The sequence below is a fragment of the Nansenia antarctica genome (assembly GCF_963989245.1).
Source record: "Nansenia antarctica genome assembly, chromosome: 8".
Lineage (NCBI taxonomy): Eukaryota > Metazoa > Chordata > Actinopteri > Argentiniformes > Microstomatidae > Nansenia > Nansenia antarctica.
The window spans coordinates 50,505,079-50,522,578 of NC_137678.1; the positions used below are offsets into that span (position 1 = coordinate 50,505,079).

The following is a 17,500-nucleotide window of genomic DNA, read 5'->3' on the forward strand; positions in this document are numbered from 1 at the left end:
AGTGTTTGAGAGAGATAGAGAGGGAGGGTTTGTGATGTGATGTCAAGTGCCTGTGTGACAAAGTGTGAAAAGAAAGTGTGTTGTGAGTTTACTATGGAGGATGGAAACGGTGTGTGTCTGTGTTGTGCGTGTGTGCGTTTGCGATGTTGAAACTGGACTTGTAGATTTCAGCAGGCTGGCTACTTGAAAAGATCTTGGTTCAAAAAAGATTGAACAATGAGCACCCCTGATATAGTCGAAACTGGCAACAGTTTTTTTTGTTTTTGGTAATCTGATCACAAAGTGACACTACAGTTTATTAGCGGGTTCTAGGGCATCAAAATTGCATTTCCTTGAAACTGCGTTCACTGATAGCGTGTATTATTATTATGTGTAATTATGTGTATTTCTATATCTTATGCTTACCCAATCTAAAAGCTCACGGCACGTGCCTGGTGTCGCGCGGTTATAATAGTAGCCTACATCATTATAAAAGGCCTCGCAAATCTGACTTCGCACAGGGCCTTGCATATCTCCCAAACGGCCCTGCACGCAGGCCTACCCTCATCCTCCCGTTGCGGATGGCGGGTCCGTCCTCGGCCAGTCGCAGCACGAACAGGTCCATCTTGTACTCCCGCCCGCCCCGGATACTGAAGCCAAAGCCTTTCATGCTCTTCTCCAACTCCACCGTGAAGAAGTCAAAGTCCTGAAGGGAGAACACACATTTTTTTAATGGACTGCACTTATATAGCGCCTTTATCCAAAGCACTTCACAACGGCCTCTCATTCACCAATTCACATCACACACCAATGGCGGCAAGCTACCATGCAAGGCGCCGGCCCGCTCACTGGGAGCAATTTGGGGTTCAGTGTCTTGCCCAAGGACACTTCGACATGTGGCCAGCCGGGGCTCGAACCGCCGATCTGCCAACCTTGCGATCATTAGACGGCAGCTCTACCTCCTGCGCCACACATTCACACACACCAGTCAACCACGAAACAGCCAGGGTGAGAACACACATTCACACACACACCAGTCAGCCAGGAAACAGCAAGGGTGAGAACACCAAGAGCATGAAAGACGGCCAGGTGCATTACCACGCCATAAGAGTGACAAGGTTTAAACTAGAACAGCCGTGCGTTTTTACCTACTAAAAGAGCCGCATCGGGGTCTCTATAGATTCCTTCTTTAGAATGGGAAGCTGCTATTTACACACAACCACCACTAGTTGGCCGCTTGTAAATTAGCCTAGCTCCTACACAGAAAAAACTGCAAAATAGCTTTATATTAGCTTATCCTGATGTGATTTTGAAAATGTAAGGATACTGCAGTGTTTCCTCCAGGAATTTTTACAATGGTGGCGGGTAGCGCTGACCGCTGATTTTTTCGCGTGCACGCGCATGAAACGCGCACGCGCGCTCAAAACAACGACGTAATTTCAGCCAAAACTCGAGGATGGCCCAAAAAAATAAAATGTTTTCCTGTACTTCTCCCGTGTGTCTCTTATTGTCTGTGTCTGCATGTTTTTCCAGCATGTAATTCCGTTGTCAATAAAAAAATCGTCTCCCACGACTCTTTCCGGACACGTTGGAATTTTTACCGTAACCCCCGGAGAACCAAAGTTATTAAGCCGCAAAGGGTGCCTCATTTACCGCTGCTGGAGGAAAGTACCGCTTACCGCTGACAGCGGGGAGAGGAAATATTTCTACCCGGGAATTCGCTCCTTGCTGTGTCCACGGTGATAGGAGTGGAGGATCGTAGTTTGTAGACTAGACGCAGCCTAGATGTATTCGACCAATCACAAAACAGTTTTGCAAGCGCGTCGCTTCGCGCTTGTGGGTGTGTCTAGCGCTGTGAAGGTCTGAAAAGCGGCCTAAATCTTTTTTTTTTGTTGTTGTTGAGAAATCTGAATGGTGGCGGAGGAAATTCCACCGTGGCGGCCCGCCACGATGAAATGCATGTAGAGGAAACACTGATACTGGGTGGTAGAACGCACATATCTAGGAAAGGTCATGAAAGGAGGTTCCTGAAATTTGGGTGGGGTCTCAGATGTCACATGGTCTGCCTCTTACACAGGGCCCTGAATAAGTGACGGGACAGCGAAGCGTTCCTTCTTCTTTTGTCTCTACACGACACAAGTCTGGATTTGAAACCAAACCGTGAGGTAGAAGTGGAGATTCTGCGTTTTTATTTAGTGGTATTTCTTAGTTATTTTACATAATGGTTTCACGGCACCTTTTTTACATGTAATCCGCCTATTTTAGGCCACCAAATGGGCCACCAATGGGACGATTGGCTTGACAGGGGCTTCTGGTTGGTCGGATGTGTTCCAAAGTCACATCTCTTGTGCAGTCATAAGAGATCTCTTCTGCACCTAGAGGGCACTGTCCTGTTAGTGTACAGTAAATTAATCAGGGTTCCCACACCTTCTGAAACATCAAATTCAAGCACCTTTCAAGCACCTTTCAAGCACCTTTCAAGGACTTTCAAGACTCAATTCCCTCAAATTCAAGGACCCAACACGGCATAGCTAGAACCCTGATCTGTCTCAGATTTATATGAGAATTTATAGAATAGGAACTATCCGCTCACAGACAACAATTAAAAAGAGAGAGAGAGAGAGAGGGGAATTCAAGCACTTTCAATGACCCATGTCTATTTTCAAAAACGTTTAAGACCTTGATTTCTTTTTCTCAAATTCACAAACTTTCAAGGGTTTCAAGGACCCGTGGGAAACCCTGATAAATAATTAAATAAATTATTATTTTTAGGGCATTTCTGCTTTATTAGGATAGAGACAGTAGAGATGGACAGGAAGGACGGGTGAGAGAGAGGAGGGAGGACATGCAGGGCAGGTCGAACGGACGGAATCGAACCAGGGACCCTACGATGACTTGGCGTGCGCCTTAGTGAGCTACGCCACCCGGGTGCCTGAGTGCACTCTGGCCTCTTTCACACCGGCAGTTCCGAACGCCGGTTCGCGTTCGCGTGCCGAAACCTCCGAACGTTGCCGCTGTCTGACGAACGAGCCCGCGTTCATACCAGTGTATCGTTCGCCAGACAGCGGCAACGTTCGGAGGTTTCGGCACGCGAACGCCAACCGGCGTTCGGAACTGCCGGTGTGTAAGCCCTATCAGTGGTGGGCTGTCAGGGCCAGCAAGGCCTTCTCTGCTGGCCTAAACTAAACAGAATATACATTTAATTTGTATATATTTTTTCCACAAATATGTATTAAATGATTCCCTTAGTGAATGGACTCGATACGGTTCTCCTATCGAGATCGACAGACCGATAAGCAAAGTTCGGGAAATAACTGACGCTTTCGTTACACCCAGACAAGGTGCCGCTATAATAACAATTGCAATGCCCGGTTATACTGCGTTTCTGTCTAAATGTATAGTTTCTAGAGACATGGTGTGTCATAATGATGCTATTAAGAGGTGGAATAATTCAGGTAGGACATCACTGAAGGCCTAGGTGTGAAATGCACCGCCCGCCACTGAATGCACTACTTTTGACCGGAAGCCCTACAGTACAGTCTGTGGGCTGAGAATGGCCCAATCAAGAGTCGGAGTGAATCTTATGAGCATATAAAAACCTGAGGCTGAATCTGTGGCTGGATCTGTGGCTGTCGGTAATCCGGCATGGGGAACTGTCGTGGGTCAGTAGACAACTGTCTGTAGTCCATCAGCGGAGGGTGTCGGTAGTCCAACGTGGGCGGCTGTCTGTAGTCCACCACGGGAGGGTGTCTGTAGTCCACGGGGGGCTGCCGGTAGTCTGTGAACGGAGGCTGCCGTATGTCCGGTTTCACGTCCTGCCTGGCTTTCACCTCTGACCTGTAACTAACACAGCCAATCAGATTAAAGGAGGAAGTCGAGTGGGGGGAATGACACAGCTTTTATATCACTGAGCCATCAAACATTCCATATGAACACCTTTCCACTCAGGACAGGCTAAGTGCACTGTGTTGTACTGTTATGCCAAGTAACTGGTTTAGTTCCCCAAACACGCTTCTGTGTTACAGTGAAGAAGCCTCGGAACATGACATCACTTAAACATGATCTTCTGACCACATGAAAAGTTGATGACACTCCCCCCGGGCCTTCAGGGGGAGAATGGGGGAAAATATCCAAGAGAGAACTAACAGATTCTGAGATTCAGACATGCAAGAGGGAAAAAAGGCAAATGACACTGTACATTTTAGGGGCCCGACGTGTCTCTGGAGAAAAATGAAATATTCAACATACTGCACATCTAGAAAGAAACTATTTAGGTGAATAATTCAGTAGGCCATAAGAGTTAAGTGATGTTATACAACAAACTGAAGAGAGAAGGGAGAGTGGGAGAGAGGGAGAGAGTACAAAAGAGAGGGTATGACTCACTCTCACCTGTATTCTCCAAGGAACAGTTCTTTTACCCAAGATAAGAGGGCTACCTCTATAAAAAGACACAGCAGTACCAGAGAGCTCTGGTGACCACAGCATGGCCACCAGCTGGCAGCACAAAACCTCAAAGCCCCCGAGACCAAACTAAACCATCCACCTACCTACACTTACACACCATCTTAAATGGTTATACACAATGGGCCCTATTATGCACTTCATAAGTCTTAAGCAATAAGACGAGGCGGTAGATCTAAACTTAAGACGTGGAGGCGTGGTCAAGGCCACTTTGCTATTATGCGTGCGGTAGTGGGCGCCTAAAACCCGGCGCTAAGCAAAGAAATTAGTCATGGGTGTGTTTTGGGCGTCTTCTCAATCAACCCAATCAGCGTGCCAGGTGCCATTCCCTTTAAGAACCGGCTGCGTTGAGTCTTTAGCGCTATGCTATTATGGAGGTCCTAAGAAGGAGGTCAGCGCGCTTCTCTGCAGAAGAAAGTAACAAGCTCGTGCATGAGGTCATTGCTGACCAAACGACATATGTCAGTTACTGCCTGACGGGTGAAGCGCAGCTCATACAAGCATTGCTGCTCTGTAAACAGAATAAAAGAATATATATATAGGCTATATTATACATATTTTAATAATAGGCTATAATATAAATGTAATTGCAATATATTATAGCATTATTAACAGTTGGATCACCAATTGAAAGCGCTAAAACGCTTAGATCACGAATCCAGGAGGTAACAAAGTCGTTGCCGGTATATGCGCTCGGCGCGCCGTCTTTGTCTATCATAATTCCTTCCTAGGATATATTCCATTGTTCTCTCTCTCTGGCTTAACATTTGCCAGTGGTGGCATTTATACTGTGACCGTAATTGACGTCTTGCCGTGGAGCCACGTGCGTGTTCATGTGTGCCCACATGCATGCGCAAACCGCGGAGGCGCACTCGTGTTTCAAAACGTGCATGAAGTCTAAACTTAAGAACTTTTCAAACCACTTCTTAGCGCTAGGAGCAAAGTCAGATCGCATAATAGCAGGGGCGCCTAGTGCACTTCATTAACATATGAACACTCCCACAATGAGTAATATATGCACGGGAGTTTTACGTCTTATGTGTGGGCGCCTATCGACACCTGCATAATAGCAGTAGCGCGTATGAAGCGCATAATAAGGGTGGCGGTAGGTCTTAACCTGGCGGTGCGTCTTAATTAAGACTTAAGACGGCAAGTTAAGAAGTGCATAATAGGGCCCAATGTGTTTAATTGTAGCACTCTGAGATTTCCGATGTAAAGTGCTTTTATAAATAAAATGTATTATTATTATTATTATTAGTGAAAGTGAAAGTGGTCTGGAGTGTGGAGGTGATGGGAGTAAAGGGGTTGTCGGCCTTACCTGCTGTCGTGCATGTAGATCACAGGAGGAGGGGCGAGGGGTTGGGAGACGGGGCTCTGGTGGGCTACGGGGCTGGGCTGGGTGACGGCGGGGCTGGGCTGGGTGACTGCGGGGCTGGGCTGGGTCACCATGGGGCTGGGCTGGCCTTGGGGGCTGTTCTGCTGGGCCATGGGGCTCTGCTTCTCTGAGCTGGGGGCCGACGGAGGGCTGCTCAGATCTGGGGACACACATAGATTCAGATTCAGATTCAGATTCAGATAACGTTTATTGCCATTATGCATACACATATAGGAATTTGCTTCGGCATTACAGTAAGTGCGTTTATACTTTTTTCACGTGTATACAAAAACAAATGCAAAAAACATGGACAACACAGGACAGACATACAGTATATATATATAACACAACTTATAACACAACACAGCACCTCAGACACGCCTGATAAGCATACTACCAGACCACAACACACTCAAACAATACTACATACTACAACGATACTACACTACCAATACTACACTACCAATACCACCAGAGAGGCAGCGCAACTCTTGATCCAGGCACTGGTCATCTCCCGCCTGGATTACTGCAATGCACTCCTGGCTGGGCTCCCCGCTTCAGCCATTAGACCTCTGCAGCTCATCCAGAATGCTGCTGCCCGGCTGGTATTCAACCTCCCCAAATACTCGCATGTCACCCCTCTCCTTCGCACTCTGCACTGGCTCCCGATAGCAGCTCGCATCAGATTCAAGACCCTGGTGCTTGCATACCAGGCAGCTAAAGGGACAGCCCCTGCCTACCTGAAGGAAATGGTAACCCCCCAAACCCCTGCCCGCTCACTCCGCTCCTCCACCTCGGCTGGCCGACTAGCCCCACCTCCTCTACACAGCAGTCGGGCTGCCCGATCACGTCTCTTCACAACACTGGCTCCCCGCTGGTGGAATGAGCTCCCCACGGCTGTCAGAACGGCAGAGTCACTACCCATCTTCCGTCGTAGACTGAAGACCCATCTCTTCAGGTTACATCTTAACTGCTCCTTCTGAGACATCTTCTGACCCTCACCACTACGTCTCCTAAAGACACCCGCTTTCCCCTCTACTGTGTCCCTAAGAACTTCTATTGCCCCCCTTGTACTGTTTCTCAGTTTCTCCAGTAATAAAAAAAAAAAAAAAAAGTTTTAGTAGAAGGCGATAATAGGGAGAAGGTTTTTCCTTCTATCAGTGGCCCCGGGCCCGAGCTAGAGTACTCTTCCTGCAACGAATGGTGGACTGCTGATTCACATGCTTAGTATTCAAATGTATTGATTGCAAGTCGCTTTGGAATAAGGCGTCTGCTAAATGCCAAAAATGTAAATGTAAATGTAACTACATACTACAACAATACTACAATACCAATACTACAATACTACATACTACAACAATACTACAATACCAATACTACAATGCTACATACTACAACAATACTACAATACCAATACTACAATACTACATACTACAACAATACTACATATGTGTGTGTGTGTCTGTATGTATGTGTGTGTGTGTATGTATGTATGTATGTATGTATGTATGTGTGTGTGTGTATATGTATATGTGTATATGTGTGTATGTGTATATGTATGTGTGTGTATGTATGTGTGTGTATACGTATGTGTGTGTATGTATGTATGTGTGTGTGTGTGTGTGTGTGTGTGTGTGTGCCCGCCCGTCTCTCTCACCCTCCTGGGGGATGATGCGCAGCGTGACGCTGAGGCCGGCGTCCTTGATGAGCTTGACGATGTCTGCGTGCGGCATGCTGATGATGCTCTGGCTGTTCACCGCCAGGATGCGGTCGCCCACCTTCAGCCTCCCGCAGCGGTCCGCCGGGCTGCCCTCGATGATGCGCCCGATCTTATGGGGCACGGCTGGGGAGCGGAGAGAGATTTATACCCACAGGGTGCACACACACACACACACACACACACACACACACACACGCAGGGACCACGATGAGCTGGAGGATAGGTATGAGCATTGAGCGCATTTTTTTGGGGGGGGGCTGCTGCTTTCTTTCTCTTTCTTTTTGGGTGGGCGGGCGTCCCCCCCCCCCCCCCACGGTTGTGTTAAAGCGTCTTTGCCGCCTTTTTGCACGAGCGTGGGCAGCGGGGGGCACGCTAAAGCACACCGTCGCTGTCTACCCAGGATCCCCGGGCCTGGCAGAGGGGGAGGAGGAGGGCATGTATAATTGAGATGAAGGAAGCTTTTTACATTTTTCATCGAGTCTCGACCTAGCGGTTTTCGATGTCTAAATGGTCTCTTATCGTCTCTAAGCTCCGGAGACTTCCGTCCGGCGCTATCTGAGGGGGTTAAACAACTTGCTACGTCTGCACTTTCATACTGTGGTATATGGAATATGGATTTAGCCATAATGCGTGACAATGTAAACAAACCCTCGAGGGGAGGGGGGATGTCTTTAATACAATAACAATGTGACAATTATTACATAAGACTGTATGAATGGCAAGAATGGAAGACACCATACTGTCATGTGATAGACCGAGGTTTACCATACTGTCATGTGATAGACCGAGGTTTACCATACTGTCATGTGATAGACAGAGGTTTACCATACTGTCATGTGATAGACAGAGGCTTACCATGCTGTCATGTGATAGACAGAGGTTTACCATACTGTCATGTGATAGACAGAGCTGCTTGTGACCTTCTACCGCTGCACAGTGGAGAGCATCCTCACCTACTGCATCTGCGTGTGGTTCTCCAGCTGCACAGCCGCAGAGAGGAAAGCGCTACAGAGAGTCGTGAGATCGGCCCAGAAGATCATCGGCGCCCCCCTCCCCTCTCTGGAAGAGCTGTACAACACACGCTGCCTCAGGAAGGCCTCCAAGATCTCCAGAGACCCATCCCACCCTGGGAACGAACACTTTGTTCGGCTGCCCTCAGGCAGGCGGTTCAGGACCATGGCCGCAAGGACAAACAGACTGAAGCTCAGCTTCTACCCTAGGGCCATTCAGGCCCTGAACACAGCAAAGACCTAGGTTCTAGGCCCTGGACAATCTAGACAATTTGACGGCAGCTACTAGATTGTAATCAAGTGCAATACTGAAATACAACTGTGAACATTTCAAACCTGCAAACTGCAACACTTTAAATGAATGTGCAATAATACTATGTGCAACCCTCGTGTCAGAGATAGGAAATGTTAGGATATTTATAGCATAGCATAGAGTACAGCACAGTGTTTTATTTGTATAGTATAGTAGTATAGTATAGTAGATAGTGTATATAGCCTTTATTTATGTAAACCAGCTCTTTTCCCTTCTTGTTTTTAGTATTTTTTTCCTAGCACCAGGGGAGCCCCCCCTCCTAAATTTCGTTGTATGGTACCTGTACTGTATAAATGACAATAAAGACCATTCATTCAGAGGTTTACCATACTGTCATGTGATAGACAGAGGTTTACCATACTTTCATGTGATAGACAGAGGTTTACCATACTGTCATGTGATAGACAGAGGTTTACCATACTGTCATGTGATAGACAGAGGTTTACCATACTGTCATGTGATAGACAGAGGTTTACCATACTGTCATGTGATAGACAGAGGTTTTACCACTGATAAGCAGAAGGTTTACTAGCTGGGGTAGCTGTTGCTTCTCCTCTCTCTGTGACAGTTATATCAGCTCTGACCAACATTTGACCTGACTACGGCCGACCCCAGGACAACCCGCTCACGTGACGTTGTAAACCTATAAACGTAGTCAACAGGGACCACCCCGTTGAGCTTTTGTGATGAGACCCTATTGTGTTGGCCGGACAATCGTCGACAGTCCTTCGTGCAAAAACTAAATAATTACTCTTAATGATTTTGTCTCATTTTGTCTCAGTCTCCTGGTTACAAAGTTTAGCATTCTGTGTAAGTAAGTAAGTAAGTAAGTAAGTAACATTTATTTCTATAGCACCTATCCCAGACCAGGGGTCGCAAAGTGCTTTACATATACAAGAACATAATAAAAGAGCAAAAGTTATAGCAGGTTAAAAGAAATAGGTAAACAAGTGAAAATAAGAACAAGTAACAAATAACCAACAATATCAACAGGACACAGAAAGACAGGCTTTTGGGGTTAGCCAAAAGCCTGTCTATACAGGACAGTCTTTAGCTGTTTTTTGAAAGCTGTTTTTTGAAAAGCTTTTTTTAGACGCTTTTAAAAGCTTCGACCAAGAACGACAACAACAAGCGTCACTCACTGATGGCCGCCGCGGTCTCGGGCCGGTTGAGCGAGCTGATGATGACGAACCCGAAGCCTTCGCTCTCCTTGCGGTGGATGACCACGTCGCTGGGCTGGGCGTTGGGGGTGGCGGTCCCGTCTGAGGGAGGGGGGCCGGGGGCGGCGGCGGTGGTCGGGGGGGGGGCGCCACCGGGGGCCGGGGGGGCCACGTTGTTGGGGTAGGTGCCGGAGGCGAAGTCGCTCCGCGGGGAGCTGTGCTGGGTGGACTGGGAGCCCGGGCTGCGACCGTTCTCCGGACAGGGCTCACCTGCAGGGGGCGACAGAGAGCTGAGGACAGGGCTCACCTGCAGGGGGCGACAGAGAGCTGAGGAACCCCGCTAGCATTCACTCGTCTGCTAGCATGACGCTCATCAATGCACAAAGACTGGCAGTGTCTTTCTAGGGGCTGTTACACTACTAGAGTCTCCCAAATAAAAAGACCTTTCAGCTAATCAACAAGCTCATCAAAGAGGAGAATATCATGGCTTTCCCCCCCCCCCCACTCCTCCTTCTCCATCGTGGTGTTACATTCAAAGGAAGTAAACGATTAGCAGAGAAGAGAAAAGAGAAAAAAGAAAAGGATTGAAAACACGCTATGTCACTGTGGAGTCATCTCAGGGGCAAAAAATAATTTAAAAATCCAACCAAAACAAAGATGTTATAAAAGAAGAAAAGAAACGAGCGTGTGGTGCTGAAGCTCATTACGTCTCTCCCTCCGTGATCAAGGGTGCCCTGGAGAAGAGACCCCCAGACAGACAGAGAGAGAGAGAGAGAGAGAGAGAGAGAGAGGGAGAGGGAGCCGGAGGGAGAGAGAGAGAGAGAGACAGAGAGAGAGAGAGAGAGAGAGAGAGAGAGAGAGACAGAGAGAGAGAGAGAGAGAGAGAGAGCTCAGTGCTCGGGGTAGAAGGAGAGTCTTGCCTCTAACTCCCAAAGTGCGACTTTGAATCAAACGGAGGGGATGAAAGGGCAGGGTGCGGGGCGTGGAGGCTAGGGATGAGTCGGATGGCGCCCGCCTTTCATGGCTGGAGACGGGAGGGGAGGAGAGGGGAGGGGAGGAGAGGAGAGGGGGGGGGGAGAGGGGAGGAGAGGGGGGGAGAGGGGGGGAGAGGGGAGGAGAGGGGAGGAGAGGGGGGGAGAGGGGGGGGAGGGGGGGGAGAGGGGAGGGGGAGGGGGAGGGAGGAGAGGGGAGGAGAGGAGGGAGGGGGAGAGGGGAGGAGAGAGGGGAGGAGAGGGAGGAGAGGAGAGGAGAGAGGGGAGGAGAGGAGAGGAGAGGGGGGGGGAGAGGAGAGGAGAGGAGAGGGGAGGGGGAGGAGGAGGGGAGGAGAGGGGGTGGGGCGCTCACATGGGGGGTGCTGTGCTCCTCTCCCCAGACTCAAAGGAAAGAGAATATCTGAGGGGAAATTGTGTGTGTGTGTGTGTGTTTATGTGGTGTGTGCGCGTGCGCGTGCATGTGTTTATGTGGTGTGTGCGCGTGCATGTGTGTATGTGGTGTGCGTATGTGTGTGTGTGTATGTGTGTGTGTGTGTATGCGTGTGTCTGAGTGGGTGCGTATGTGTGTGTGTGTCTGAGTGTGCGTGTGTGTGTGTGTGTGTGTCTCTCTCCTTCCCTCCCTCCCTCCCTCCCTCCCTCCCCCCCGCCCTCTCTCACCCGTCGCCTGCCTCCTCCTCCTGATGGTGAGGTTGACCTGGCCTCCCTCCCTCCCTCCCTCCCCCCCACCTCCCCCCACCCTCCCTCCCCCCGGCCCTCTCTCACCTGGGCGCTCTGTCGGCCACCTGTCCGCTGCGTGCGGCGCCGTGCATCAGGTCGATGACGTAGCGGTGGGGCTTCCCCGCCACGGGGGTCCCGTCCACGAACACCAGCTCGTCCCCCGGCCGGAGGCGGCCGTCGCGGTCCGCCGGGCTCTTCTCTATGATGGCGCCGATCAGGATCTGTTGGACGGACGGACGGACGGACTGTCAGAACATCCGGAGGGGGGTGGGGGGGGGTCAAGGGTCATACTAGTAGAGGGGGGGGCTGTTGTGACGTGATTGTCTAGGTCAGGGGGATGTAGGATACGTATGAGGCGATGCGAGGGAGAGAGGGAGGGAGGGAGGGAGAGGGAGGGAGGGAGGGAGAGACTCTCAGGAAACGTGGTTATTCAGTATATGTGTGTGCTTGTGTGTGTGTGTGTGTGTGAGTGTGTGTGTGTGTGAGCAGCAGACAAGTGGTTGTTCTAGTCACGGCGCTGATGAGAGGAGACGTATCTGCTCTGCTGTTTCTGTGTTTGTCGCCCTCCGCTACGGACGGTTAATAACACACAGCACAGACAGACCCGTCACCCTCTCTGTCAGCGGGAAGGGAGGGGAGGGGGAGGGGGGGGGTTTGGATGGAGGGAGGGAGGGGGTGTGTATTTGTGTGGGGTGATGGAGGGAGGGAGGAAGGAAGGGAGGGAGGGTGGGTGGGTGAGGAAGGAGGGAGGGGGGGGTGAGGAAGGAGGGAGGGAGTGTATTTGTGTGGGGTGATGGAGGGAGGGAGGGGTTGAGGGAGGGAGGAAGGGAGGGGGGGGGTGAGGAAGGAGGGAGGGAGGTGTGTGTATTTGTGTGGGGTGATGGAGGGAGGGAGGGGGGTGAGGGAGGGAGGGAGGAAGGGAGGGGGGGGTGAGGAAGGAGGGAGGGAGGTGTGTGTATTTGTGTGGGGTGATGGAGGGAGGGGGGTGAGGAAGGAGGGAGGGAGGGAGGGAGGTGTGTGTATTTGTGTCGGTTGATGGAGGGAGAGAGGGGGGTGAGGGAGGGAGGGAGGGTGTGTGATGGAGGGGGGTGTTAGATGTGTGTGTAGTGGGTTAGAGAGGAGGGTGTTAGGTGGGGGTGTTAGATGTGTGTGTAGTGGGTTAGAGAGGAGGGTGTTAGGTGGGGTGTTAGATGTGTGTGTAGTGGGTTAGAGAGAGTAAACAGACAGGGTTAGATGTGTGTAGGGTGTTATAGAGGGGTAAACAGACGGGGTTTCCAGCCCCGTCATACAGGCCTTCTCCCGGGCGTCTGGACTCACAGGCGGTCCCGCCTCGTCGCCCCCCAGGATCCGGAAGCCGAAGCCGGACTTCTGTCTGCGCAGGTGGACCTCCACGTCCTGGTACTCAGCGCCCCCTAGGGGCCCACCACAACACACACCATGTGAGAGAGCCTTGGACCGACCCCCCCCATGTACGTGAAACGCCCAAAAGGTCAATTTCCACTACAGTCTATAATTAAGCAATATCACATGAGAGGGAGTGTGTTATACTGAATATCAGCACGGCTGTGATTCGGTCGTAGGTACGAGGCCGCAGGCCAATCAGTATAACAGCACGACCTCAAGTGTGATATTGCTTTTATACAACAGTTCTACAGCACAATTTATTAGTTAACAGTAATACGTGACCACAGATTATGATTTGTTTGTTTATTTAATCATTTATTTTGGCTCCGTCAACAAAAAATAGTTCCGCAACTGGACTGTTGCCTAGCAACCTGAACACAAACATCTGCAGGCTAGCTACTTTGTATTAACGGTCATTTCGGAGTGATACATATAGTTAAAAGTCCCAGTGCTGTTATACTGTATATCAGCACTCATGGAATGCCTCTTGTCCAATCAAATTACTTGGTCGGAACTAACTGTTGTATAATCGATAATATAATATCATAATTATTCTATCGTAAAACAATGGGAAGAAAATTGCTGAGGAATCACTCCTTGGGTGGGAGAGTGTGTGTGTACGTGCATGCGTGTGTATATGTTTGTGTGGTGTGTGTGCGTGTGTCTGAGTGGGTGTGTGTGTGCGGGTGTATATGTTGGTGTGGTGTGTGTGTGTATGTGGTGTGCGTGTGTGTGTGTGTGTGTGTGTGTGTGTGTGTGCGTGCGTATATGTTGGTGTGATGTGTGTGCGTGCGTGCGTGTGTGTATGTGGTTTGCGTATGTGTGTGTGTGTGTGCATGAGTGTGTGTGTCTAGGGAGGCTACCGCAATCATCACACGAAGAGAGAGAGAGACAGAGAGAGAGAGACAGAGAGAGAGAGAGAGAGAGACAGAGAGAGAGAGACAGAGAGAGAGAGAGAGAGAGAGACAGAGAGAGACAGAGAGAGACGTCTCAGGGGGGTCTCTGTTCCTACCTGGGAGGTCCGCAGGGAACTGGGTCCGTGGTAGACCAGGCTCTGGAGAGAGATTGAGGAGGCACCCATAAACAATAATACAACTCACGTACGCACACACACACACACACACACACACACACAGACACAGAGACAGACACACACACAGACAGAGACAGAGACAGAGACAGAGACAGAGACAGAGACAGAGACAGACACAGACACAGACACAGACACAGACACAGACACAGACACAGACACGCACACGCACACGCACAGACAGACACGCGCACACACACACACACACACACACACACACACACACACACACACGCACACACACACACACGCACACAGCCTCTCATAAAGACTGTGGCAGCAAGAAGGAATCCCTCCCACCTCAGCATAACTGTCTATGCAGAGTTCCTACGCCATCCATTACACAGGCCAGAAGTGCATACAGCGTAATATACCCATCCTCTTATTTACACTATTGTTAGGCTGTGGGGAACAAGACAGTCATCTGTGATCAGGTCTTTACTGAGACTACTGGGATTTACAGTGTTGTGATATTCACGACTTCGCCTTGTAAAAAGTTCCCCCATGAAATGAGATAGACCGAAGCAAAGGTTCTTTCTATTTCCAGCGCTTTCTATTTCACAGAGAACGACAACGACAACGGTGTCTGTTGGGATACTGTACGAATAAAGAGACAGACACACAAAGCTTCACCACAGAACCCACATACAGTGTGTCATCCTAATATCCATCGATGCGTTTTCAATTTGGCTGCAGGGAGGACAAATGAATGAATGGACTTTATGGCTGGCTAAAAGGGTTTGGTGTGTTGCAGTCGACAGCATGAAGCCCTACACATGACGTCATCATCTGGTGATGTTAGAACTATAAGGTTCTATCTCCATTTTTGGTCAAAATGTTGTTTTTTACATAATCTGATCCATTAGGTGTTTATTAATGCCTGTGTGGTGTTATTTTTTTTATTTTATTTTTTTTTGTTAGTAATTAATAAAATACAAAGGTTCCATCTCACAAAACATAATGGAATGTAAACACTTTAACGCTCAATATCTCTGAACTGCCCTAAACGGAGATAGAACCTTATAATTCTAACGTCACAATCTGTCTATCGCCAGCTCTCTCTCAAACAATAATTTTTCCTGCTTCCAGACGGGTATCTAGGCTAAAATGAGTGAGGCTAATATCAACGCAGTGGAACCATGACAGTGTTTTTTTCTCCCATGGCGTGTGTGGATTGAAGTGCACATCCGAGCACAGTTGTTCTGCTGTGTGGAGCCGTCCTAGGGGGGGGGGAGGAGGGGGCTACTGAGACTAGAGGAAGTTCATGCCCTAGTTCACACACTCCACAGTGAGGGAAAACCAATGGAGCGTTCCTAAAAGTGCAGTGTCACGTCCTCTCTCTCTCTTCGTCACCCCTGCCGACCCCGATCGGGAACGTTTAGAGAGAGAGAGAGAGAGAGAGAGGGGGGGGGGAGAGAGATAGAGAGAGAGGGGGGGGGAGAGAGAGTTGGAGAGAGAGAGTGATAAAGCAAGACAGGGAGAGAGAGTGAGAAAGAAAGCAAGAGAGAGGGGGGGAGAGAGAGAGAAAGAAAGAGAGAGGGAGAGAAAGAGAGAGAGAAAGAAAGAGAGAGAGAGCGAGAAAAATAAAGAAAGAGAGAGAGAGAAAGAGAGAGAAAGAGAGAAAGAAAGAAAGAGAGAGCGAGAGAAAGAAAGAAAGAGAGAGCGAGAGAAAGAGAGAGCGAGAGAAAGAGAGAGCGAGAGAGAGTGATAAATCAAGACAGAGAAAGCAAAGGGAGAGAGAGCGAGAAAGAAAGCAAGAGAGACCCCCGGAAGGCTTGATCCAGAGCTCTTCCGACAGTCCTGTCCTCTCTGATAAAGGTTGGCTTAAATAAGCAGGCAGGCAGCTCCTCTCTCTCCCTGTGTGAGCCTGCCCTACCGCAGGCCTTCACACCCAGGGACCCCTGACGGAGAGGAGGGGGGCACCAGCATGTCTTCCTGCTCTCCTGCTCTCCCGCCTCTCTCACGTCAATCAAGATGGCTCCAGACTACCGTAACCAGGGGAGACCCCGCGACCACCTGACAGAGCCCAGCACTGTGACGCCACCAGCCAGTGTTGCCAGATGGGATTGTTTGGTTTGGTTCCAGCCAAACCCACAGTCTAAAAGCCGCCCAGTGTGATCATAAGTAGCCCAATTGGGCGGGAATTGGGCGCCACCAGCATGGAGTCCACCACCAAGCGTGGTGAGTCCATAGCGTGAGCCAGAGTGGTGTATCAGAAGAGTGTGGTGAGAACAAAGAAGCGTCACAAAGTCCCATATCGCTTCCTGATTCAACACTTCATCAGCCATGAGGGGTCATTTGACCGCTGTGAGTAAAGACAAATGTTCTATCGTTGCACTCGATCAAATTTCAGGACCCTCCTTTCATGACTTTTCCTAGATATGTTGCGTTCTACCACCCAGTATCCTTACATTTTCACAATCACATCGGGATAAGCTAGTATGAAGCTATTTTGCAGTTTTTCTGTGTAGGAAGCAGGCTAATTTACAAGCGGCCAACTACTGGTCGTAGTTTGTAAATAGCAGCTTAGCATTCTAAAGATTCTTTGACCCATGAGGCGGCTCTTTTAGTAGGTAAAAAAGGCCCGGCTGTTCTAGTGTTAACCAATATACTATATATTTTTTTTTATTGGACTCACAACCGGTTGCCTGGCAACATGCTCCGTCGGTATAACGTCAAAAAGTGGGCCAATAGAAAATGGACCCCCTTCCATGAGCATATGACACACACAGCGTCTCGATCCACCACCGGGCAACGACCATTCAACGACCTTCCTGTCCAGGCGCCTCAGGCACTAGAACGTCCGTCACGTAGAACGGCCGGCCCCCGGAACATGCCGGAACGCGTCTCTGTACAGGTTGTTGGCCGAGACGTTGATTCATGAAGGAATCTCATTTGATTATCGGAGGCTGGCAGAGCATCAAACTGGACACAGACAGGCTCCTCACAGCCACTTAAGACGCTCTCCATCAGCAGAGGGTTGGGCCAAGAACAAATCTATTGACACGGAGACCTCCCTGTCAGCGGAACGGTACATCCCGACACGACGGGTCGTAGTTGTACGAGACATTCCAATATCTCTGAGGCGAAAAAAAACCAAACATAGTCACTTCTCCTTTACTGTACAACCCTTTACTCCACCTTTCCCAGGAACTGTGCTGAGGTCATCGTTCTATTGCGCTTAGCTCAGCTGCGAGAGCCACAGAGATTTACGAGGTTAAGTGTGAGTGATTGTGTGTGTGTGTGTGTGTGTGTGTGTGAGAGTGTGTGTATGTATGT

The 17,500-nt window shown here is 49.6% G+C and overlaps 1 protein-coding gene across 1 annotated transcript in view; it reads right to left on the bottom strand.

Moving 5' to 3' along the window:
- The window catches only part of magi2a (membrane associated guanylate kinase, WW and PDZ domain containing 2a), a gene marked incomplete at both ends in the record, with an annotated part of 222,049 nt that overhangs the window by 11,853 nt on the left and 192,696 nt on the right, over positions 1 to 17,500 (bottom strand). The window contains 9 exon segments of the mRNA XM_080537764.1: positions 542 to 685; positions 3,579 to 3,822; positions 5,759 to 5,975; positions 7,473 to 7,658; positions 10,001 to 10,288; positions 11,668 to 11,704; positions 11,793 to 11,948; positions 13,021 to 13,139; positions 14,144 to 14,185. Of these exon segments, the coding sequence (XP_080393890.1) occupies positions 542 to 685; positions 3,579 to 3,822; positions 5,759 to 5,975; positions 7,473 to 7,658; positions 10,001 to 10,288; positions 11,668 to 11,704; positions 11,793 to 11,948; positions 13,021 to 13,139; positions 14,144 to 14,185 (1,433 nt within the window).